The following is a 26,870-nucleotide window of genomic DNA, read 5'->3' as shown; positions in this document are numbered from 1 at the left end:
CAATAGCCTAGTAACTTTCTATGGACACAACTCTTTTTGCTGCTTTATCTACTCAGGTCCTGAGCAACGTTAGTCCAGAGTCCACATATCCAACCTCCCAAAGATACAGAAAAAGCGCTTCTGGAGGCAGGAGTTGAGCTTATTCCACAAGGAGGCATTACCTAGATGTTTCCATGATAGCCTCATTGCATATTTTGTTTTCCCAGGTCTGGCCAGATTTTAGTTTCCCAAGTATGTCCAGTCATTACCCTGGCCATCTGAGCCAACTTATCATCAGTGATGATCTACTGACAAGTCAACACTTCTCCTGAAATGAACGTTTACAGAATACAGCATAAGGTCTGATGGCATGACTACAAAGCCAAACTTTTGGCTCAAGGTGGCCTGGTATGAAGTACACATATGAACATCCTTGTGATTGAACATCATGTCTGTTATGGGAAATCCATGAGAAGCACAGAAGTAAAAACAAATCACCACACAGGCAAGCTGTCCCTCCCATTCATAACTCTCCAGGTATCTCCATCATTCCCTATTTGAGTACTGAAGACCACTTGGCAGAGCTACAGAATTCAGATATAGTACCTTATCAATCACCACATCCAAGATTCCTCAGCAGAAGTGTAGCAAGGGTGGAACACAGGAGGTAGCATTTCAAGGTGCAAGGGGTTAATGGGGGCAATCAGAAAGTGCAGTGCCTGCTTTCTTTTTACAAAAAAGGATTTCAGCACTTCTTGTCTGGTAATCTGCTATAGCAATATTTTTACTATGGCACAGAATAAATCCTTTTTGTCAGCAAACTGGCTGAAGCACCTGACTAAGAAAGCAAAGACTTTTATTTTTGCACTCTTCAGTGAGGAACGGATCTTGATGGGAAGGTGTCAGACTAAGGTAGTGGACCTTTTTTTTTTGTCTTCAACTGGAAAGCTAATGAGGTGAGGTACCAGATCAGGGACAGGCACCGAGCACTAGATGAGCTGTCTATGGTTGTGTTTCTATGAAGTATGAATACTCTGACTAGCTATGAGGCGAATTTTCCTTTCTATGACTTACACTCGCATTGACGTGATACTCTCATTTACTTTGTTATCGTGAGTCAGAATGCCAAATCAGTACCTTAGTGATAATGCAACTCTTAACATAAAGGAGGACTTCCTTAGCCTCCCTTGAGGTAGACATGTGTCAGAAGGCATCTATCACAGGATTGATGGCTTGCAAGACTAGACTGCTGTGGGATTTCTGGTGCTATGTTTGGACATCTGTAAGTACATACCTTGTGAATGGGGTACAGGAGTCAAGAACAATGCTGCACCAGCATTTTTAAATGGAAAATTTGGTGGATGAGGGAACATGCTACCAAGGAAAGATATTACAGGCTAGGCCACACCTTGTAATAAGAAAACCTGTAGTAAAATTAAAACAGATGTGACACTGATTACTAGTACAGAATGGTTACCTGGTGATCCCAGATTTGTGTCTCTTTCTTTTGATGCCACCCAGGTGGTTTATTAAACTAGAGAGCTTTATATTATTTTCAGGCATGAGCTGGAAATTCTGACTCCTTAAAGCACTTATTCTTAATTACAGAATATCCAAAGGAGGCCTTGGGAATCAGAACCTAACTATGCAGGAAGCACCTCACTCAGCACATTACTTTTACTATATCATGCTGTCACCAATCAATTGTTGTTCCTGCAGTACTAAAAAAATAATTCAAAGAAAGCCATTATCTAATCCAACTTTCACTCTTATTTGCCATTCCAGTTTATTAATTTAGTTCAGAAGTATTCTGCCACAGTACATTTCTTTAGATTATAGTTAATACTGTTTATGAACAATGTAATGTCATCAGCCTGTCAGCTCTGCACCACATATTTGCTCATAAGGAAGGAACAGAAGGTTGCAAGTTTGAATCCCACACCAGTCTTGTAAACAACAACAATAATAATAATAATAATAATAATCATACATTGAATTACACAACAGCAGCACAGAGACATAGTGCATTTGTCCTTCAAATAATAAGCTAAAGTTAAGCATTTAACTACTTTTAGTCAAAGAACACTAAACCAGCATCTCCATCCTTTAAGACCAACATTCTAGACCCATAAAACCACTTATTTGTTTATATTACAAGTAAGTGAACTGGACCCAGAAGTTCTTTTTCAGTCACAAACAGTGATGATAAAACAAAGGTATAAACCCACACAGTTAAGTCTACCAAAATATAAATAGTCAAAAAATATCAATTACACAGTTCTACATAACTCAACTTGAAGATCTACTTCCCTGCCTGAAGACAGCACAGGGTTACTTTCCTGGTTAAAAACTGAAAAAGAACAAACAGCTGCATGACCCTGACCATATAATTAAGAGGGAAAAATAGCCGACACAAATATACACTCATAACACATTAGGACTCAACTGCTTTGCTGTCTGTGGTATTTATTGCTTGCATAGCTATGTATGTGTGTGTGTGTCTGTGCACGTGTGTATATAGCATATAATTAAATGTTTGTAAACTCAAACATGTTTAACACCGGCAGAAGGTGTCAAAACTCATTTGACTGCTCTACCAGTATTAAGTCAGTGCAAGATTTTGCACAGTGCGGATCAAGGAAATTTCCCTTTCCACAATGTCGAACGATCTCAGAGTTGGTATACATAATTAGTGGGGAGTGTTTTGTTGTTTCATTATTTAGGCTTTCAATCTTTTGTGATCGATTTTTAGCCATTTGAGAAATGTGTACTTCGATATTTAGCCGTATATATATATATATATATATATATATATATATATATATATATATATATATATATATATATATATCCATATCCATATATGTGTGTGTGTGTATATACATATATATATATATATATATATATATATATATATATATATATATACATATATATATATATACATATATATATATATATATATATATATATATATATATATATACACACACACACACACATATATATATATATATATATATGTGTGTGTGTGTGTGTGTGTGTGTGTATGCGCGCATGTGTGTATAGATCTTTATACATAGATACACACACGTACACACTTAAATGAGGGATACATTTTTAAGTGCAGGACATATTGCCTACATTGAGGACTACAGCTTTCTATGCCACTTTTAATTTATTCACATTGCACTACTTATCTGTTGGTGTTACTTGTGCTGTCTTGAAGTCTGCTGCAGGATCCCTCTGCAAATGAGCTCTCTGCTGCAGGATCCTTCTATAAATGAGCTCACTCTGCTGCAGGATCCTTCTATAAATGAGCTCACTTTGCTGTAGAATCCCTCTGTAAATGAGCTCTCTGCTGCAGGATCCTTCTATAAATGGGCTCACTCTGCTGCAGGATCCTTCTATAAATGAGCTCACTCTGCTGCAGGATCCTTCTATAAATGAGCTCACTTTGCTGCAGGATCCCTCTTAAATGAGCTCTCTGCTGCAGGATCCTTCTATAAATGAGCTCACTCTGCTGCAGGATCCCTCTGTAAATGAGCTCTCTGCTGCAGGATCCTTCTATAAATGAGCTCACTCTGTTGCAGGATCCTTCTATAATTGAGCTCACTCTGCTGAAGGATCCCTTTGTAAATTATCTCACTCTACTACAGGATTCCTCTTTAAATAAGCTCACTCACTGTAAATTTGAAATACTGGAACTTGACATATTCTACTCATGCATCTTCTTGTCTGTCAGTCCTAGTACACTATATTCCTTTTCGTGCGTAATGGGCACTGATACTCTGAAACTCTTATGCATTGAGAAAAAGCCATAACTAATTACACTTGCATATTATGTTTATAGCAAGCAGAACATTTAATGATAAATTCTTACAGTTGTGAGAACAGTATTTTTATTTTCCCTCAGCCATTTTCCTTCAGACAGGTTTATTAATTTCTAAAAGGGTTGTATTGTTGTATGTGTCTAACAAACAACAACAGAAGATATTTTATATCTGCTTTTTTGTGCATCTCTAAGAAGGTAACTCTACTTAGTGACTGACTGAGTGATGTAACAAAATATGTTTGCTGTGCTGTCTGCCAGATTGGGGTGTAATTACACCACTGAAGGAAGAAAGGTAGCTGAGACCCACTCAAGATCATTTTTGTAAACTCAGCTTTCTTGTCAACGATGCTCTCAGGTTGCATGCGTGCAACCCACAAAAATCATCTCAAAGCACAAAACAGAGACAGGTTCGGGTTACGGGGCTTCTGGTTTTTCATACTCTCCTTGTGTCAGCGGGGTCTTGTGGTTCAACAGTTACAAAATTCAGACATCCAAAGGTTAAAACTTGTTGTGATATAACAGAAAGCAGCGATGCTAACAGGGAAAAGATATGCTGCACTGACATGCCAACATGAATATCACCAGATTTATTTGTTTCCAATAAATGCATTTTGGAGTATTCACTTTCAGTGTTTAATATAGATTTATCAAAACAAATATCTAGTAAAAATCAATTGTGTTTTACTGCAGGTTAATTGTGGCTTTTATTCAACAGGTTTAATTTATCAATGAGGAAAGAAACATTGTACTCCATCCTCTGTAAATCACTGACTTTGTATGAAGTAAATCTGCTGGAAATTCCCACTTACCATTCAGGAAACCACTCTTTCTTCACAGAATACAGTATTCATTTCTTGACAGCATTTTTTTTATCGTACTTTGTAAAAAAAAAAAAAAAAAAAAGCAGTTTTGTAAGAGTACATGTGCAGCATAGAGGCATGGAAAATATTCCCATTCATTGAGCTGCCCTTCATGTTACTAGATTACAATATTAATTTCTGACACAGAAGCCTTCCGTCAGGCAAGGTTTAGCAAATGTTTTCTTGTGACACCTGCATCTTCACACCCCCTTCATCCTTTTGAGTGTAAGAAAACCACAGGCCACCACACTGGCGCCATCCCTGGCTATGTCCAATCAATAAGGCCTGATTTCCTGTCCATTTGCTTAGGTCACAGAAGCAACTCTCATTAATTATTTCTGTTGCTGCTGCCTCAAGTGTGCTTCTGGCATGACAAGTGAAAAATGTTTGACCTTATTTTGTAATTTGTTTGCAGCTATGCAGAGCAGGTCATGTTTGTTCCAAACTGTGGTATAAATATAGAATTTTTTTTTTGCAGGCAGAGGAAAACAAAAACAAAAAACATAACTGAAATAGACTTTCATAACTTCAGAGAATATTCTGCATATACAAACTTACATATATACAGTCAATGAAAATGTAAAATGATATAGCTGAATTTCTGTCAAAACTTAGTCACTGCGTACACAATATTTTCTAAAGCAGATTTGGCCTCAGAGGGAGGAAGACACTTCAGGGCCTCTAGTGCTTTGTTTCCGTGGTAACGGCCTAGGTCAACAGCAGAATTCACACCTTTGCCAGCCTTGATTACTTCATATAACTGTAAGAAACACAAATATTTTTTTAATAATAAGCATGCAAAATGCAATGTACCATTTACACTATTTCCTTTTCAATGCCATGATACATCTACCATGATGCACTCATTTCAATCTAATAACGTTCTTCACTATTTACTACTATTGCCAGATGATTTTTTTCACCATAATATTATTGGAATGACTAACAGACAATGCAGTTGCAGCCTATAAAAATCTAGACTCTGAAATTGACTTTTTTTTCTTTTCATTCATCACAGTTATTTCACATTATCTTTTAGTTGTTAGTAAAGTCCTCCCCAACTACCACCTTATGTACAAAAATAATAAAGAACCATTTCATGATCTTGCCTTTTTTCTGCAGAAGAATAAAACTATGACCACAGTTTGCATAAAGACTGCACCAAAGACTACCACGGATTGGTTATACAATAAGAGGGATGGGTTTATAATCTGGAACAGGAGATCTACAGGGAGTGAGAACACAGTGGCTGACACTCTTATAAGTGTGGAAAGAACATATTCTGGAAAACTAGACCTTTCCCCTTTGCACTACTATTTTAAGCATTTTCCTTTGTCTAGTGTCTGTGAGAAACTTTGAAAGTGCAATGAAACATTGTGTTTGGTACAAACAATGTCTTGCTCTAACTGCCATTGTTGCTAATATTGGTAGCATTCTTTTCTTCTAAAACTTTTTTACTTCTGTTACGAGGAAACCTAGACAACATCTGTGATGTGTAAAGACTAGCTTAGAAATCAGTTTAGCTCGGAACGCTTACCACATTTGACTCTCTTTTAATCACAGCAACTGCCTGCAGATTTTAGTCTGGGCTAAATTTAGACTCTAGACTCACAAGGGAATAAATAGTTCATTCATTCAATATATCCTTTGTTCTTTACTGGCAAGGATTTATTCAAATAATTTCAGATAAAATAATAAACTTATCTTGCTGTATTTAGCAAAACACCAGCTTTTGCCACTAGAAGGCGTGCATTCTTTGCTACAGCTATACATCTTTGCAGGGGACATATTTGAAAACAGCTGGTTGTTTGATGACTTCTTTAGGGAGGGATATATGGATATTATTTCAACATTGCTGTCCCCCTTTACAGCCATGGCCAACATGAAAGGCCCAGTTCTGCGAGGCAGTGAAACTTAGCAGTTACTGCACAAAAATGAATACTAAAAGATCCAACTTTGGAGCACACTAGTTTCAAGCATTTATGTTATGCTGGGAAAGTTGCTTAATTTCCCAGTGCTGCAGACTCATTCAGCTGTGCAAGTCAGTTTAAAGGGACGCAGGATGATAACAAGAGTCTTTCTGCATGTCAGACAAGCAGTTTAGGATGAACAAACTCTTGATGATAAAAGCAAGCAAGCAAACAGCGTACAGTCATTCACAGGAAAGTGGTCTGAATCTCTGTGTCACAGATTGTGGCACTAGGCAATCCAAGTTCCAGCCCTAATATACCCGCTTATGACTTGACTTTAAAGCAGTCATTTGTTATCAAAACAAAAACGTTGCTACTCAAAATGAAATGCTAGACCTTGTCTGGGTTGCCCTGTATTAGCAAAACAGTGTAAAAATCAAATCTTAACAGGTTCTCTGTGATCCTCTAGAAAAATTATCTGCATCCATTTAATGCTGATGAATCTATGCAATCAAAGCTTTTCAGATATCATATTACACTCATAGATATTGTGCATAGCAATCAACTTCCCTGTTCAAGAATTCTGGACAAAGCTAAAAGTAACGGGACAAATGCTCAAAAATCAGGGATATTTTACAGATATCACTCTAATTCACTTAGAAAGCTAATAAAACAAAATGTTTTGCATCACAATGCATTTTCTGAAGCAGTATGAATCTTTCATGTCTGGCATTTTTCAGTGCAATCCCTACTGACTTACCAGAGAAATCAAAACTTTTTACAAGGTATAGGGCACAAATAAAAGGCATAAATCAGGGACTGTTGAGAGCATATTTTATCATCTCACTTTCTTAACAAGAGAATAACATGCACTATATCAAAACATGCCATCTGTATGCCACTAGTTTAAGTACAAATTAAGTGTAAGTACAAAGTTAAAGGTAATGCTGGGAAAGGCAAAATAAACTATTGCACATTAAAACCTATTAGGGATTTGTTTTATTATTTTATTCTACTACATCTTCATTTATTTTCCGATACTGTCTTCTTCCAGATTTCTCTGCAAAGCCAAAATGCAAGTCTTTGTTTACAGTTTGGACACAAGACACAGCCATACGAATTCAAACAAATACATAAAATAAATAAAGCTTCTTGCTGACAGAATCAGATAATATTTTTAAACTTTAGTCAGAGGTAAGCAGTGTGAGATAAATATGTATTTATAACTGTTCATTTGCCACAATGGTATTGTGTCATTTGAACTATAATACTGTTCACCACAATGGTACTGTAGTCCAAATGATATTATTTGGTTGCACTGTTTTACATATTATGGCAACAGCAGAGAGGCACAAGCAATCCACAAGGGCAACTCTTCAGTTCAAAACAGATGGTAGCTCAGGGGGACTGTATAGAATGACTTTTTCAGAGACAGAGGACAGATGTGTGCAAAGCCTCTCTAATGAGGCAGAGGGATAAAAAGTGCAATGGGAGAATTCAAGAACCCATCGGATGGGCTTTAGGTAGTTTTAGTCACAGACAGAGGAATGCAGGCTGATGATGGTAATGAGTGAAAACAGCTTACCTAAGAGGCTGTAAAAAAGGGCAGACTACGTAGGCAAATTGAGCCTTACTATCATGTCTGTGCTTAGATTATTTTGCATTATGTTAACTATTTAGAATCATACTGCCCATTCCATTGATATGGCACTTAAGTTTAACCAGCATATGGGGTGGCTTGCCCTGCAATTGTCCACCACAGCATAAGGGGTAGCTTGCCCTGCAATTGTCCACCAATGTTCCAAAGGCGTCTAAACTATGAGACGACAGCACTTGCACAGTACTTAGTGTATCCACAGAAATTAGACAGAGATACTCCTACAGTAAGTTCTGCTTTAATGGGACTTCATTCATGGCACACCAGTGTCTAGATATGGGTAGAACAGATAAGTGCTGGCAAAAAGTTAAAGGGGAACACTTTTTCAGCAGTGATATCTGTCAGACTCCTCATTCCCTTTCCAAAACTTGTAACTGTTAGATTTTGGTTAAGGGCCATACTCACCAGAGCAGTTGTGAAACGTTGCTCTTTTCCCTAATAAAACTAAAATGGTCTTTTTGTAAAGATTAAACAAAAGAATAAAAGGACTTCATATGTCATAATCACTGTACTCTGTTACATCATTATAAGTACAAATAATTACAAGTCATTAAGTACTAAAGGGTGGGTTGGGGGGTAGTAAGGTAATCTGTTGTAAAGGCCTCTCTCAGACACAGACAAATGCATCAAGTTCATACATATCTGTGCCAACTAACTCTAACAAGGATTCCACCAATATATTGTCTTGAAATAATGAAACAGAGTCCATACAATATATAAAACTACATGGGAGGAGGCAGACTGCCTGTGATGAGAATAAATTAGGAAAAGATGTATTCAAAACAGCCTAGCCAAAGAAGGCCCTAATCCTTGAAGACAATCAAGATAACACAGCCAGATAATGCTCTAATGCTTGAATGCAAAACTATGAACCAAAGGCCAGTTTTTATAACACTGTCTACCACAAATTAGTTTATCAACAAAGCACTCAAGTCAGTACTGATCCCACGGGAAGGTACTCTGACTGCAACAAACATCTCATGGCAAAATACAGTCCAGTGAGCTAACTATATACATAGGATCTCTCTAGCTACTGGCTTCTCTGCTGACACTGGGACAAAGGAGACAAATCAGTGGTCAAACATACAGAGGCCTATTGACAATATGTATCCAGAGTCATAATCATGTGCTTTCTTCTGTTTTTAGCTTACAGGAGAAGAAGCCAGACAACTGAATCTTGGCAGCCATCAGGGGTCTATGGTTAATTGTCAAAAGGGATAACCATCGAATGGCACATCATCGAATGCAAAGCATTGAAACTCCATCCATCAAAAATGCACTTCATTGAATCTGTGAGACGGGGAAAGTAACTAGCTTATTCAGAAAAGACAGAGCCAGCACAAAGTGTGGTATAACAATTTAATATGCTAAAAAATACAATATCATGGGTGAGGGAAAAAAAAAGCCCCAACACCCAAACCAAACCGGTTTTGGCTCAATAGCCATCTTCAGTGAAAAAGAACTGGTTTCGGATCAATAGCCTTCTTCAGTGAAAAAGACAAACAGCATACAAGTGATGGGACAAAAAAGCCCTTAAACATACATACACATATTCAAAACAGCCTCTTACTGGTTAAGTAAAGATGCTCATTTAGGCCAGGAGGAAAAAGCCCCCCCCCCCCCAGTTTAGTAATCCCTTTCCTTTCTTTAACATTTAAAATGGTATGCTAGCCAGATTTATCCCTACACTTCCCCAATATGCAATCAAATATAGTAAATCTAAATAAAGCAGTATTATGCTTGCAAGTGTGTTTAAAGAGAGCATTGGATTGCCTTTTAGTCTTTATGTCACTCACATGTTCCCCAATTCTGAGTTTGAGAGGTCTCGAAGTTTGGCCCACATAAAACGCACAGCATGAACAAGTGGCCAAATATATTACCCAACTTGTGCTGCAATTTGCCAAGAAAGTGATATTAAAGACTGTGGACATATTTTTGCTGGTAAATTCCTTAATTTTGTTCACCCTGTAACAGTGGGAACAATGTCCAATAGGAGGCTGTTTTGAATCTGTGTATGCATATATTGAGGTCTTTTTTGTCCCATCACTTGTATACTGTTTGTCTTTTTCACTGAAGAAGGCTATTGTGCCGAAACCGGTTCTTTTTCACTGAAGATGGCTATTGAGCTGAAACCGGTTTGGTTTGGGTGTTGGGGCCTTTTTTCCCTCACCCATGATATTGTATTTTTGGCATATTAAATTGTTATACCACACTTTGTGCTAGCTCTGTCTTTTTTGAATTTGCTTTTGGACTTTGGAGGAGCATTTGCACTTGCCGTATGTGCAGGTTTGGATTGACTTTGAAAGTAACTAGTTCGCCAACACTTCCCCATCTCACTTTTATATATATATATATATATATATATATATATATATATATATATATATATATATATATGTGTGTGTGTGTGTGTGTGTGTGTATATAGTTGGGGGTGTGGGGAGCTTCAATGATATTGTTTGTGGAACAGGGAAGAGTTGGCCAAGTAGTTACTTTCCTCGTCTCACAGGTTCAATGAAGTGCACTTTTGATGCTTTGCATTCAATGATGTGCTGTTCGATGGTTATTCCTTTCAACGACTAACCATAGACCCGCCATCAAGTCCACTTTAAGAAGGAAAGAGTGCTTAGTGCTTACATAGAAATCTGATCTCTTTGAAATACTTGCGCATGGGTGCGTGCACGCAGACATAGACACAGACACACACACACACAAATCATTCCTCTACATAAACATTTATGGCTTCAATTTTTTTTTTTTTTGCCAAGAGTCATTTACAAAGTTCAGATTCCAGGGGAAGCTGAACTGTCCTTAAATGTCCACATATATAAGGTCCTGTTTATGAACTGCTTGGTCATCTTGTGCTAGGGGAGAAGTCTACTGCTATTTACTATATCATGAAAATAAAGGCTGACTCCTGTACTACAATAATGCAGAAGTTTAGACTCATACTGAAGAGGTCCTGAGTGAGGCCAAACAACCCGATAAGCTAGAAGATAGAAGTTTAGATCCTGTTCCTTGGTTTAAAAGCAGAATATTTTAATTTGGTATTACTTATGATTCAATTTAAGGATATGAGCTGCAACGTGCAACTCTAGCAAGTCCACGTGAAGTATAAAGTTTAATCTTAGACCCAAACCTTAAAAATAGGTTCTGATCCTTGAAAGGAGTAAAAGAAAAGAGGATTAAAAGCAGAAGGCTCCCCTTTTGTGAAATGTTTTTAGATTTGACAGCAGGTGCATTTGAGTCGCCCCAAAACAGCAACATTTACCAAATTATAACCTAGGAAGCTTGTTAGCATCTGAAGAATTGAGAGGGTGCATGAATAAACCCATTCACTTCTGCCCCAGGAAGAACATTTCACTGAGATATTCTCTGGTGTTCTGAATCAGTAAGAACTTGGCAAGCACTACATTTTCCTGATCAAAAAAAGTCTGTCACCAAGATCCTCAGGAGTCAACAGCACTACAGCATTGTGTGTGTATTCATTTCATTTGGGGGTTCTGCAAAGCAGTTTTCTATGCCTAGCATATGGACTTCCACAAGTCAAATCAGAACAACCAAATGAAGTACGAAAATTCCTTGAATAGTCAAGTACCATACTATGGTGAACTTTCAAAAGGTGACAGGATGCATCTCCAGCAGCAGGTGATGTTCCATATCCTTAGAGTATATGTCATCTTCAGTTCCAATGAAAGGATAGGGAGAATGAGTTTCTCCCATTTCTATATGCTATGGGCTAAGAAATCCCACAGGTGTCCCCCTCAAATTTCCAATGAGCATCCAACATGCATTTGCTTTGGAGAAGGTAGGAAAAAAAAAGGCAACCAAATTTGTGATGGGAGGTGCTAGTCCTCCACAAAAGTGGTCCCCTGCAGCCATCTGACTCTTAGAAAATGATAATACAACTTACAATGACTCAGACACACTGACGACATGTAGTGACTAACACACCTGCATATGCATACAAGTTAAATAACTGTACAAATAAAAGCTGCCATAAATCCCAGCAGATGTAGAAAATGTCAGGAACACACCTTATATTGAAGTAAAACTCACGGTGCCATGATGATTAGGTCCTCCTGATACTCAAAAACAGAAAGGCAACAGCATTTAAGACTCTACAACTCCTTCAATTAAAGCAATATTGGTAGGAATAAATGCCTAAAACAATACGTCACAAAATCATGGATCTGCTCCTCTGCCAATCCTAGCTAAACTTATTCACCATATGTCACTCACCACCTTCAACCTAAGTTACACCTCACAACCCTCTCCAGCCTCCTACTCCACTCCTTTCTTTTGTTTTTCCCTCTACCGTACCTCATCCACTTCATCTCTGCAGACCTTTCCTCTACCTCTTTCTTTTTCCTCCCTACTCACCTACGCTACCTGAAGACACCCTACTCTGTGCTCTTCTTATAATCACCTTCTCGCCATCCTTCTTCCTTCTATAACCATAATATGAAGACCATCTTTCACACTAAGACATCACTCAATTTTTCCCTCAATGTCTATAATCATGTAATCTCTAATATCTCTCTTAAATATCTTATTAGAATTGTCTCAGGTCTCGTTTACTGCATACTAATCTATGCACTAAATAATATGAATAACAAGTTTTTCCTTACATATTTTCTCCATCTCATGTTATTTTTCATTGCACTCTACTATGAAACATATGTTCTATGTTTTTCTCATTACAACATTTTTTTCACTCCTATGTTTTGTAATGTAATGTGATGCTTTGGGATTTGAAATATCTGTAATTGATTTTTGAAAGATTGTGATTGTGGAACTTTTCTCCCAGAGCCTTTGCTGAAAATAAGCATTTTCTGTCTCAGTTGGACTTTCTGGTAAACAGATTTCAAATAAATAAGTATTTTCCTAGCTAATAACATACCTATGAACTGAAGTAAGAAGAAATGCTGAATAACCCTGATGGAGTATGCCAAAAGCCATGTGTCCAGGCAGGGAAACAATACAATGTTTCACTTTCACCACCACTGGCGGGCACTTGAAGTATACTTATGGAATGAATAGCAGGCTAAAAAGAAGGTCATTGCACTGAAAGTATTTTGAATTTAAAGCAAATCTTAAGAATCTGTACTTCCGAAATGATTTTACGTGTCATTGGTGTTCATAGTATCTACAATGGATATAAAAAGTTTACACACCCCTGTTAAAATGCCAGGTTTTTCTGATATAAAAAATGAGACCTCAATAAATAATTTCAAAAGTTTTTCCACCTTTAATGTGACCTATGACCTGTACAATTCAATTGAAAAACAAACAAATCTGTTAGGGGAAAAATATAAAAAATAAAAAAGGTACAATAAGCTGGTTGCATAAGTGTGCACACCCTTAAACTAATACTTTGTTGAAGCACCTTTTGATTTAATTACAGCATTCAGTCTTCTTGGGTAGGCGTCTATCAGCATGGCACATCTTGACTTGGTAATATTTGCCCACTCTTCCTCACAAATGTGCTCCAAATCTGTCAGATTACGAGGGCATCTCTTGTGCACAGCCCTCTTCGGGTCACCCCACAGATTTTCTACTAGATTTAGGTCTTGGCTCTGGCTGAGCCATTCCAAAACTTTAATTTTCTTCTGGTGAAGCCATTCTTTTGTTGATTTTGATGTATTCTTGGAGTCATTGTCATGTTGAAAGGTGAAATTTCTCTTCATCTTCAGCTTTCTAGCAGATGCCTGAAGGTTTAGGGCCAAAACTGACTGGTATTTGTAACTGTTCATAATTCCCTCCACCATGACTAAAGCCCCAGTTCCAGATGAAGAAAAGCAACCCCAAAGCATGATACTGCCACCAGCATGCTTCACCATGGGGATGGTGTTCTTTTGGTGATGCGAAGTGTTGTTTTTGTGCCAAATGTACCTTTTCGAATTGTGGCCAAAAAGTTCATTTTTGGTCTCATCGGACCATAATGTATTTTCCCACATGCTTTTGAGAGGCTTGATGTATTGTTTTGCAAATTTTAGCCAGACCTGGATGTTTTCTGTCTAAGATAATGCTTCCATCTTGCAACCCTACCCCACAGCCCGGACATATGGAGAATACGGGAGATTGTTGTCATGTGTAGTACACAACCAGTACTTGCCAGAAATTCCTGCAGCTCCTTCAGGGTTGCTGTAGGTCTGTTGGCATCCTCCATGATTAGTTTTTGTCTCGTCTTTTCATCAATTTTGGAGGGAAGTCCAGTTCTTTGCAATGTCACTGTTGTCCCATATTTTCTCCACTTTTTGATGACAGTCTTCACTGTGTTCCATGGTATATCCAATGCTGTGGAATTTTTTTGTTCCCTTCTCCTGACTGATACCTTTCAACAATGAGATCCCTTTGATGCTTTGTAAGCTCTCTGCGAACCATGGCTTTTGCTGTAGCAGGCAACTGAGTAAATGTCAGGAAAATCCTACTAGGACAGCTGAAGTTTATTTGGTGTTAATCAGAGTATTTTTTATTGATAGGAGGTGTGTAACCAAGAAGACTGAATGCTGTAATTAAATCAAAAGGTGCTTCAACAAAGTATTAGTTTAAGGGTGTGCACACTTATGCAACCAGCTTGTACATTTTTTATGTTTTATATTTTTTCCCTAACAGATTTGTTTGCTTTTCAATTGAATTGTACAGGTTATAGGTCACATTAAAGGTGAGAAACGTTTTGACATGATTTATTATGGTCTCATTTTTATTATCACAAAAACCTGGCATTTTAACAGGGGTGTGTAACCTTTTTATATCCACTATATAACCAAACAGCAACTGAGTAGCAATGATGACTACAGGAATAGCTTGGAGAGTGTCCATCCTGAAATTCATGAATAGACTATGTTGTCTGAAGGCACTCAGATCTGGAACTGGCTAAACCCTTTCACATTTTTTTTTGGAAATGTAGAACAGCCCAAAATAATATCTCAAATCAAATTCCACAGAGGGATATAGGGTCTGTGATCCTTTTCTAAAGAAAATGCTGCCAGTCTGTAAGATCTGGAAACATGAGATAACTTCTCAGTGGAGAGTTTGGTGGGAACATATCAGATTCAAAGACAAATTATGATGAATGACATCTAGCAATTTCTAAGCCCCAACATGGTCTAACAGGATAAATATATGCAAGAAACCTTTCATAATCTTATCATTCAGGAGGGTTAGGCATAAATGCACATAAGAAGCTAAGGTGGTAAGCCTAGGGGTGGCATGGCTGAAAGCACCACTTGCAGGGAGGCATCCTGGAGCTTGCTTTATGGTGGTAATGTTAGCATGCTTCCTGCTGAAGGCTTAAACCCGAAAACAGGCACAAAGGAGGAGTACAATATCATAGAGAAGGTCTTCCTCTACTATTACAAACTTCAGTGAGGTCATGTGCATCCTCAAGAGAGGACCTGAGATACTGCCTAAGTTCCACATACAAGATCAAGCAAGCTCATTTTAACATGTATCCAATCAGCAGTAGTAGCAGCAACAGCATATGTAGCAATGGAATTGCATCTAGTCATAAAGAAACTGACTTTAATGGGCATAAGCAAGAGATTTTCAGCAGGCCTGCAACATGGAGACTTTCCAAACCAAAATGTTTTTAAAGTATGAGACGCAAGTAAAGCCTGAACTGGGCCATGTAATTTGTTTACGTACAGTTATGGTGACAGGTTAAATCTCTATAGAATATTACATTCTTTTTATACAAGAATTAAGGTTTGAATACAAAAGTAAACCAACAGAGTAAACTGCATGTAACATGACTGAGTTTGTAAAACAACTATCGCTACACTTTAGTTCACATTAAGAACACATTTGGTCACATACTACAGGCCAGTTAGAGAAGGTGCTAGCATTTTGCAGTCTATTTCACACTGCCATCCTTAGGCATCCTTTTAATAGTTCTTCTTTATTTGTTGATTAAGTAAGCCCAATAGACACAACTGTCCCTTTTCAGGAGTGATATGGGGGCACTCTCTGGTCAAGTGACTTGCTCAGAGTCACACAGCAGGCAAATGAATACTGACAGAGTCAAACTCCGAACTATAGAAAACAGCTTACAAAGAGCTCATAGCCGTAATCCTCTGTGCTGCCAAGCAACATGTAAATGGGCACTGTGAAAATCATGGTTATTATCAAACTCAGAAAATGTATAAGGGTCTTGAACCTGAATCCTCTACTGTCCTCAAGCAGGCTACCAGAAACATGACTTCTCAGGCCCTCTTTGTAAGCAGGAGTGAACAACAATGCAGTGTGTCCAAAAGCTATGGGGAGACTGCTTAGTTTCTGAGGAGCTATTTCTGCAGAAAAGAAATAATAATAATTTTAACATGCTGCAATCCACAACTGCATCCAGAAAGCAGTGGTCATTGTAAAGGTCCACCAAACTGGGGAAAACTTTATGAATCAAGTCCTTCTAACAGACAGACATTAATGTCGATCGAGACTGTGGCTACTGGCCAGCACTAATGTTCTCTTGGAAGACGGTGATGCAAGTGGAAGGTCCTTAGGGAGCTGGCCTACTCTGAAAGGAGATGGCCGGATGACAGAGAATGGGACACACAGGCCATCCCAAGTGGTAACCTCCTCTGATTGATTCTTATAGTTATCATGCAGTATTTTATATGCCCTACTAATTATCCCTTTTTAAACAGCATCTTCTTGACTAAAAACTTTATCAGATCTGGTCTTTTACTCAGCATTTACATACCCCTTTCTCCTTGCCAGTATTCTGCTATCGATCCCTGTTAGAGAAGGCAGTCTCTAACCTGCAGTCCAAACTTCTGCTCAACCTCATCCTACTCTATTAGCTTTCCCTCCCTAGTTATTTCGTCCCAATACCTTGGTTTCTTTGTTAATTTCCTCCAGTAAATTCCATTCCCCTGTTGCCTATTTTCCATATCACTATTTGAAGTTATCCCTTTTGGTAATATTTCATTTTGCATTTTCATGTTGACTTAGTTCTTAGAATACTTTCTGCTAGTTTATAAATATAATATTCTGCATGGTTGCTGATATTCTCCTTAAGGACCTACATTCAAAATACCCACCCCCCGGTTTCATCATCATTATCTTTTTCCACTTTGACTTATAATTTTTTGATTAAGATTGCTATAAAGGATCTCCTCAAATCAGGTAATCCTAAACCACCTTATTTATGGGGAAAGTCACATTTCAATTAACTTTCACCCTATTCCCTTCCCAAAGACATTTATTTAACCACATCATCCACATTTCCTTTGGTTGATAAAAATACACCTGATCTGTACATTAAACTAAAGGGACTAAAGACATTTTCATGGCTTGTATCTGACTATCCATGACCATATTCAAGAGCTTCTAGCTTCTCAGATTTTGTATTATCTTTTATTAAGCGTCTTTTGACAGGATCCTTTTAAATCCATAAACCTAAATACCTCATCTTATCATGTCCTCATAAGTATGGGTATTGCTGAAGCAGCTCATGTGTGGCTACATAGTTTTTTCCTACAGCCTTTATTTTATCTTCATTTATTTTATATCCTGAAAAGACCAAAAAATGTCTCCAAAATGATCCACGTCACTGAAATACCCTTTTCTGGATTTATCAAATACAAAATAATATTATATTCAAATAAAGTTAAATTATTTTGATTAACATACCAGTTATTTCCTTGAATTTGTGAGTGTCTTATTTTCTTTGCTAATGGCGATAAATATAAAGCAAATAACAAAGGGGAAAGAGGGCATTCTTCCTTGCTTCCTCTGCTCAAACACAGCTTGTCAGAGAGGAACCGTTCCACCTTAATTATTGCCTCCAACTCTTCAAATATCCTTCGTGTTAACACTTTTATTATATAAGGGAATGCAAATGCTGTCATTACCCAACTTGTAAAGCTCCAGATGACTCTACTGAATGCTTTCTTTGCATCAAGACCCACCAACAATAGTGGTGTTTTCTTACAGTCTTATTTCCCTCTGGATAAACATTATTCTATTAATGTTGTCAAATATTTGCTTCCTCTCCACACAAAGACATTGATCTATACCTATTAATGTTGGCAACACCTTTGCCAGTCTCTTGGCTAGTATAGACATAAACACTTCTACCACAGCTTTCTTTCAAGATGCTGGCACCCCCTTTAAATTGTTGTTAAATAAAACCTTTCAGGTCTTTATCACTTCCTTCATTCTTAACCTGCAGACTTTCAAAGGAATACTTTCTGTTCCTAAACACTTCACAGTTGATAGATTATACACCACAAATTTTACCTCCTTTCTTCCCATCTTAGCTATTAACTGTCAAGCCTCATCTTTCTCTGATATTGGCATAATTAAGTCTTTCATAAATATGTCCATTTGTGCTATTTTCTCCATTCTTCTGCTTTATACAAATTTTCTAATACCTCTACTGGATCTCTGATTATTTTTCTTGTCATAAGCTCCCTATATTTGGCTATAAAACTTTCTACTTTCTGTTGTCTAAATCTCTGTACTAAAAGTTTTTGTGAATTAGAGTTATCAACAATGCTTTTACTATTGCAAATTTCCTTCTGAAAGTTTATTATTTCTTCCAAAATCCTCATAAGCTACACAACAGTAGTATTTGGTGAAATATAAATATATGTTGGTATAATCCAGCTCCCCATCAATAAACTACCACAAAATTAGCATTACTGTCTTTTTTCCTTTTCTACTACTATTGGAGCTTCTCTCATAAATATTACTTCCTTTGTCCCTGATAGTCTGTTAAATGTCCACCCTCAAATCCTTACTTTGTCAAATTCTCATCTCTTATTTTTATCCAAATGTATCTCCTGTAACATTGCTATTCACGCCCCACACATCTTAATATATTTCAATATTCTTTGTTTTTTGTTTATATCTACAAGGCCATTTACATTTAATATTAATACTGATGGAGTAGCCATTATGATAAAAAAGGTATTACTCCCACCCGTTATAGTTCATTTGAATCCACATTTCCAATATTTAGCTTACATGCACAGGGTAATGTATGGCAGGTTGATCTTTTATGTAGTTGCTTCTTCTCTTCACTATCTGAATGCATGTCAGTGGAAACTCACAAAAAAGGTAACAGATTTTCAAAACCCACCCCTTTTAATATACAGCAAACATAGTACAAATCTATGTACATTTTCCAAAAAGAAAGTATACCCTTCCAGATAGTAGCAACTGCTTCAAATCAATGAATGCACCCATAAGCATTACCTATTTGAAAACTAAGGCTAAAGTGCATATTATAGCCTGTGTTCCCACTTGCACTGATTGCTGTGTATTGGCATCTTATCAGTATTTTCCTCCCAGATGTGAAAAACAGTATGCATGCTTAAAGTAAACATTAACTGTTAGTTTAAGAAAAAGTGCACTGGCGGCCATTAAAATAAACTTAATTGTGTACTATAACATTAAATGCATTAAAATACTAGTGCTGCTGGGGTGGCAACTACTTATATAACTTATTCACTTCTCACTGTTTCAAATTTCATTTATTTTTCAGTGAACTCATTGCCAGTGTACTTTAAATGTTAACTGTACTATATTTGCTTCACTCAGAACACATTGTTCAGTCCTCTTGTGATTAACTGTTTTCAGCTGCAAGCTGCATGTCACCAAGTAAAAGCACACGGTAATAGAAGAAAGTTGGAAATATTGCAAATGCAAGAAAGAACCTTGATATATTTCACTCAGAATATACTGATTAGAACATTCATGATTAATTGATTGCACCTACAGACTTTTTGTTTCCAAATGAAAACATCTGCTAATGAAAAAAATAACTTTGCAAATGCAGGAAAGAACTACCATTCTTCATGTCTTTAATCATTTTGCTTCAAAAAAAAAGTCTGTAGCTTAAACTAAGGACATCGGACATCCACCTGTATAGATACAATGGAAATTATCTGTTAATTCTACATATATTATCAACTCAATTTTACATTCCCCACCCCAAGCAGCCCAATATACAAGTACTAAATTACCTTTAGCTTGCTTTTTTCCCTAGCCTTTCTTACCTTGTCAGAGTGTAAAGCACAGATTCATCACAACTTAAGAAATAGTACCATCTTACCTTAAAGGAGGCTTGAAAACTGATATATATATATATATATATATATATATATATATATATACATATATATGATATAACAGACTGAAAAAAAAACATATTTACTTCATCATGTCTTGATGTTTCCTACATTTAACACCACATTTGGACTCTATATACTTTTTTATATCTTTAAATGTAATTCCATGGTCTGCCCGCATGGAGTCTGGCATCTTTATTTTTTAGTCTACCTCTAGGTATCCCACAGTGCAGTGTTTGGCCCCCTAAGCTCCTCTCAATGCATTGACATTACATGCGTTTTCACATATACCCTGCTTACTTTAGTCAGTAGGGTTTAATTACCATTTCTTGCTTTTAAATGACTACTTAAAAGACAAACTGGGATAATCACACAGAGCAGTATTCTCGGTGCCTATTTCTTTTTCTTTCTAAAGTAGTCTATTTTCATTCTTTTGTTATGCCTGAGTTGTTATCCTTAAACTCATCTCCCCTCCCCCCTAAGCACCTCCCCTTTGCCTGTCAAAATGGCACAGTTAATTTGAGCTGTTTGCTGCTGTGATTGATGGTTCACAGCAGGAGACGAAGTTCATGTACTGCTGCCTTGTACTATCCACTTACTTACAGTGGGACACTTATTTTTGCTGCACCATAGCCTCTTTCTGTCCTCAAATTTTAATCCTTACTACCTACTAATTGCGGGGCCAGTGCTAGGATTTTGAGGCCCCCAGCAAGTTTCATGTTGGGGGCCCTACCTAGGAGGATGTAAGCTGTGGCCACAGCCCCTTCCCTTTACTTCAGTCCTCAAAGTTTGCTAGAAAACCAAATTGTTTTGAGAGACAGATTACAAATTTCAAGCCAACAGTCTCACAGCCTATACCCCCTACCACTAACCTCTCAGCACAGAAGACTAAGATTAGGGTTTTAAAACACTTGGCTTATGAACTAATAAAGATGTTAGAACAGACTTTGCAGTAGCATGCATTCCATGAACCCACTTTTTTTGTGGGTAACATATCAAAAATACCAGGCCTACAAGAGATCTCAACATTAGGCACAATTCTCACAGCCCCTACCCCTGCTTAATGTCTCAACACATTTCTAGACAAAGCAAAATTAATCACAAGAACAAAGGCACAACAAAGATAGCTTTAAACATTGCTATTAAAAACTTAGAAAGGCATTAGAATAACATGGTATGCATTAGTATGAATTAAAGCATCAGTACATTCTGCAGAATTCTCACAGCCCCTATCTCCCAATGTTTCAGCATAATAATTCTAGATAAAGCCAAAATTAATTGGAGAGCAGAGCTATAACATTAATGATAGTTTTAAACATTTTGTTTTAAACTTATAAAGACAATATAACAAGTTTTGCATTAGTGTGCATTACAATAAATCCTGTACATGCTATATTCTCACAGGCCCCACCCCAATCCTTCAACACAAGAATTCTGGACTAAGCATGAAAGCATAGGACAAAAGCTAAACATCAGGGAAAACCTTTAAAAATGCTTATAAAAATGACTGAATGTTTTTTTTTTCATAACTTGGTATATTACTTTGCCTCAGTCCTCAACATTTTGCTACAAAACCAAATTGTTTTGAGGGATTGACCACAAATTTATTTATTTTGTTTACTGGGAAAGTCTGACTGGACACATCCTTTTTCAGCAGAGGCCCGGGGAGGAAAGCTCCACATTAAACATAAAGTAATACATTTAATAGTACTATACATAGGACAGTATGTTAACAAACTCTCTAAGACACCATTTGAATAACAGTTATAGTTAAAAGCCAACTAGTAGATTAGATTAACGAGAATAACTAAAACATGATGGGTATTAAGCAACAACCCAAACAACAAAAACATTGAACAATAATTAGAGAAAGTGTGTATCCATATACAGTTCCATGTACATATATGAAATTATCAATGTTACATTCTGTACCTGGGTATAGTATGAAAAGAATTGAAATGTCTAAATCTGGTGTGATATTTGTTGCGTTGAGGCAGAGTATCGTATAATGTTAGAGTAAAGAGATTTATATTAGCATAGTCTGAGGGTGAGGCAGAGGTAGCAGCCACAGTAATAGCATAGTCATAGGTAAAGATTAAGGAAAGATTAGTCAGGGGTAGAGCATGGGCACAGCCATTTATTGTGTAAGTGTTTTTTAGTGTTGTTTTAAACTGGGCTAGTGATGTGGCTGATGTCATATTGTCTGGGAGTGCGTTCCAGATCTTACCTATAGAATTTGAGAAAAGAGAAGCTCCTGCCTGATTTTTGGCTATATTAATTTTTATATGGTGTTTCTTAGTGTAGCGTATTGTTCTGTTTGTAGTATGAGGCTGAAATAATGTTTGTAGGGCTGGTGTTTTTTCAGGTTCATTAAGGATTTTATGGGCCATGGTTAACTGGGGGTAGTGAAGGAGGTGGGGGAGCTCTAGCCAGTTGAGTGTTTTAAGTGCTATACAATGATGAGCTCTAGCCGATAAGTTTGTAGCATATCTGGCTCTTGTTGTAACAAGATTCAAGTTTTGCTAGCTCTGATTTTTTAGATTTATAAACATGGGAGCAGCACATAGAAGAGTAGAGATTAAGTAAGACTGGGCAATGGCAGCTTTAGTATTTTTAGTGATGTAATGCATATTCCTATACAATGTTCCAAGTTTTTTGTGTACTTTTTTTACTGTTAGGGAAATGTGAGCATAAATATCAGTTTCAACACCTAATTATTTTGCATGTGGTGATGGTGAGATTATTGTTTTATTTTCTGATACAATACTGAAAGTATTAGTGGGTGAGACTGATTTGGTGGATTGGAAAATCACAAGTTTGGTTTTGTTGGGGTTTAAAATAAGTCTAGAGTTTGTAATCCAGGTCTCTACCGTTAGGAAGAATTGCGGTGTTAAATGATGAAGTTCTTGGATAGAGGAAGCAGCACACCTCACTGTTGAATCATCTGCATATTAGATGAAAGAAGCTTCTGGGGTTGCGATATGGAGATTATTTGTAAATATTGAAAAAAGCAGTGGTCCTAAGATTGAGCCTTGAGGGACACCTAAAGTCACTGGTCGAAGGGGTGATAAAGTCTGTTTCCATGAGACTGCCTGCTGTCGTCCAGTAGGATAAACCTGGAACCAGGCAAGGGAAGACTGTTAGAAATGTAGTTCAGAAAGTATGTTTAGAAGTTTACTATGAGATACCATATCAAAGGCTTTTGATAGGTCGAGGATGATAGGCGATACATAATTATTGTTGTTCCTGTGATAGTTAACAGTATTGGTGAAGGACACTAGAGCAGTGGATGTACTATGGAATGACTGAAAAGCTGTGCTGAGTATTGGTTAGAAGTTTGTTAGTATGTAGGTAGTCAGTAACTTGCATGTGGATGACCCTCACTAATATTTTGGATAGTGGTGATAAAACAGCAATAGGTTGATGGTTAGAGAGATCTGTGGAAGAGGCACCTTTATGTAGTGGAATAACGTGTGCAGTTTTCCAAATGGGAGGGACTTATTGCTCTGCTATTGATCTATTGATAAGGATTGATACTGGATAAGCTATTTCATCTGCTGTTAGTTTTAGGAATTTGGCAGGTAAATTGTCAGCAGCTAATGTGGTGGGTTATAGTTTTTTAAGCAATTTTCTGATAGTGTCTGTAGCTAAGGGCTACAGGGAGAAGCTGGAATTACTACTGAAAGAGGCAGTGATAGATGGGCTAGGTAAGGGGGTTGGTTTTTGGACAATGTTAGGATAGTTTCTGTAAAGTAATTATTAAATTGTGTGGCAATATCGACAGTATAATTTGTAGTGGTGGGAGAGGGTATGCTGACTTTGCCTGGTAGAAATATATTATTAATAGCTGACCATAATTTTTGTGGGTTAAGGTGCTTGGATTCTATTTCTGAGTAATAGTTTATTTTGTCCTGTTTAATTTGTTGTTTTGCCTTGTTTCTAAGTTCCCGATGGGTCTGCAGTGTGGTTTGGGATTTAGTTTTAGTCCAATTTGTCCAGGCATTGTCTCTAGTTTTAAGTAGTGATAATGTTTCTTTTGTTAACCATGGTGCATAGTTTGATTTCACACGTACGTTTCTGATAGCTGCCTGAGAATTTAATATAGACAGGAAGGTAGAGTTAAAGTAGTCACTAGCCTCCTGCAGAGGCAAATGTTTTAGTAGTGTCCAGTTGTAGTGTTTGAGTATATCTATAAGGTTGTTGGGGTTCAGTTGTTTCCTCTTCCTTCTTTGTTTAAATGTAGTTTGGTTAGTTGGGTTAGCTTGTTTCCTAAGTATATAGGCTGGGCAGTGGTCACTGAGACTGTAGGAGTATAGAACTGGTCTATTTGTTAATATCCAGTCTAAGGCAGAGTATGTGTTGGCTGGCTTATTAATCATAGTGGGGGGCGTGGATGTGTTGAGTGAAACCGTGCAGGTTGATACAATTTTTGGGGTTTGGGGAGTTGCGGTCTAGCCAGTCTACACTGAAGTCTCCCATAACAATTGTTTCTTGAGGTTGTTTTGTATTACTTCAGTGAAGCATATTTTCTAATGCATGAATATTATCACCTGGAGGCATATAGATGCCTATTATGTATATGTGCTTTTTGGGGTTAAGGTTTAGTTTAGCATATAGTACCTCTGCATTGTTAAAGTTTATGGCTTTTTCATCTAAAGTCTCTATAGAGAAGTAGCTTTTAAAGAGCAGTGCAATGCCTCCTCCTCTTTTGCCAATTCTGTCTGTACATTTAATATTATACCCTGGTGGGAAAATTTCAATGCTGGGGGTGATGGGTTTGAACCAGGTTTCAGTCAGTAGTACAATATCGTAGGAGTACAGGGAGAGGCTAGCATGTAAATCATGGATTTTGTTGTTGATGCTTCTTATATTAATATTTAAGAATAAAATATCAGATTTGTCCTTGGGAGGAATGTTTGTAGATTGAGGGGGTTAACACTGAATGCCATTTTGTGAGGTTGAGTTGAAAGGTGTATATGTTGGGCCAGGATTTGGGTGAATGTCCCCACAGAGGGTTAATTTGAATGCTGCGTTGACTAGAGTTTTCCACAGTCTGACTATGTGTTTATCATATTTCTGTGAGATGATAGTTAAGTTTGTGTGGGGGATTACGGAAAAATGTGTACATTGCAGTGATGTGCTATTAAAGATGGCGCTACAAGCAAACAGTCTCAGTGCCCATACCCCACCATCAACCACTTACTACAGTAATTCTGGATGAAACCAAAAAGTAAATAAATAAATGAGACAAAGGCGTAACATTAAAGATTTAAAACACTTGGCTTATGAACCAATAAAGATGCTAGTATAACACATTTTGCAGTAGCATGCACTGCTTGAACCAACATGTTTTTTTTTTTATCAAAAAACAGACCAAAAATACCAAATAAACATTTGAACACTGTGCAACATTCTCACAACCCCTTCCATCCTCCTAACCTCTGAGCACAACAATTCTAAATAAAGTCAAAAATAATTACAGAACAAAGGCGGAACATCAGGGATAGTGGTAAACATTGCTATTATAAATTTAGAAAAATATGTAGAACAGGGTTTGCATTAAAATTATATTTGTGCACTCTGCAACATACTCATAGCTCCTAACGATCAACACAACCTTTCAGCACAATTCTGGACAAAGCAAAAAAAAAAAAAAAAAAAAAAAAAACAGGGCAAAGGCCTAACATTATGGATTAAACTTATAAAGATGCTAGAACAGGTCTTGCAGTAGCATGCATTACATAAATTCACATTTTTTATGAGAGAGAGCAAAAATACCAGGCAGACATGAGGGCATTCTACAACATTCTCACAGCCCGTACTCCCCTCCCAACTTCTCAGCATGACAATTCTGGACAAAGCAAAAAATTATCATAGAACAAAGGCGTAGCATAAGAGATAGTTGTAAACAATGCTGTTACAAACTTAAAAAATACTAGAATAACGGGGTTTGCATCAGTCTACATTAAATCAATATCCGCAACATTTCAGTCACTATCCTCCACTACCAACATTTTAGCACAATTCTGGAAAAAGCAAAAGTAAATAAATAAAAAATATGAATAGTCTTATGCAGGACTAAAAGACTAGAACCCGGACATCAATTATCACAGACAAGCCCCCCCCATCTCTCAGCACAAGAATTCTGGACAAAGCTAAAAATAAAACTATTTAAACCAAAGCTCTTCTCCACTACTCAATTTTCCAAGAATTCTTGGAAAAAATATTACATCCTTATTTCCCTATGCCCCCCCCCCCCCAAAAAAAAAAAGTTTTAAAAAGAAGCTTACCTTTTTCTGCAGTAGAAGGTTGCTACTAATTCTCTGCTTATTCTAAATGATTGAAGGTTGACCCCTGCTTGCTACCACACAGACCAGTTCAGCATTACTAAATTTGTCTTTAAAAGGACAATTTTTCAGACCTTTTAAAAATGGCTCTTACAAGGGCAGTTAAAAATGTAGCTTCTTGGCTTGTCCCAATGATTGCTGCTGAAAGACTTTCTTCCTAAGTCCTTATCCTCCACACTCCACCAGTAATCCAATAAATGATG

General features: G+C 37.2%; 1 protein-coding gene across 1 annotated transcript in view; it reads right to left on the bottom strand.

Annotated features, from left to right (window-relative positions):
* Nucleotides 1-3,820: 3,820 nt before the first annotated feature.
* Nucleotides 3,821-26,870, bottom strand: part of PDSS2 (decaprenyl diphosphate synthase subunit 2) — a 1,587,149-nt gene continuing 1,564,099 nt past the window's right edge. The window contains exon 8 of the mRNA XM_044069781.1: nucleotides 3,821-5,434. Within this exon, the coding sequence (XP_043925716.1) occupies nucleotides 5,279-5,434 (156 nt within the window). The 3' untranslated portion in view covers nucleotides 3,821-5,278. The remainder of the gene's footprint in view (nucleotides 5,435-26,870) is intronic.

Source organism: Protopterus annectens, chromosome 1.part0 (genome assembly GCF_019279795.1).
Source record: "Protopterus annectens isolate FY-2018-M chromosome 1.part0, PAN1.0, whole genome shotgun sequence".
Lineage (NCBI taxonomy): Eukaryota > Metazoa > Chordata > Ceratodontiformes > Protopteridae > Protopterus > Protopterus annectens.
The sequence above is the reverse complement of the archived record's forward strand: the minus strand, read 5'-3'. Positions and strand labels throughout refer to the sequence as shown.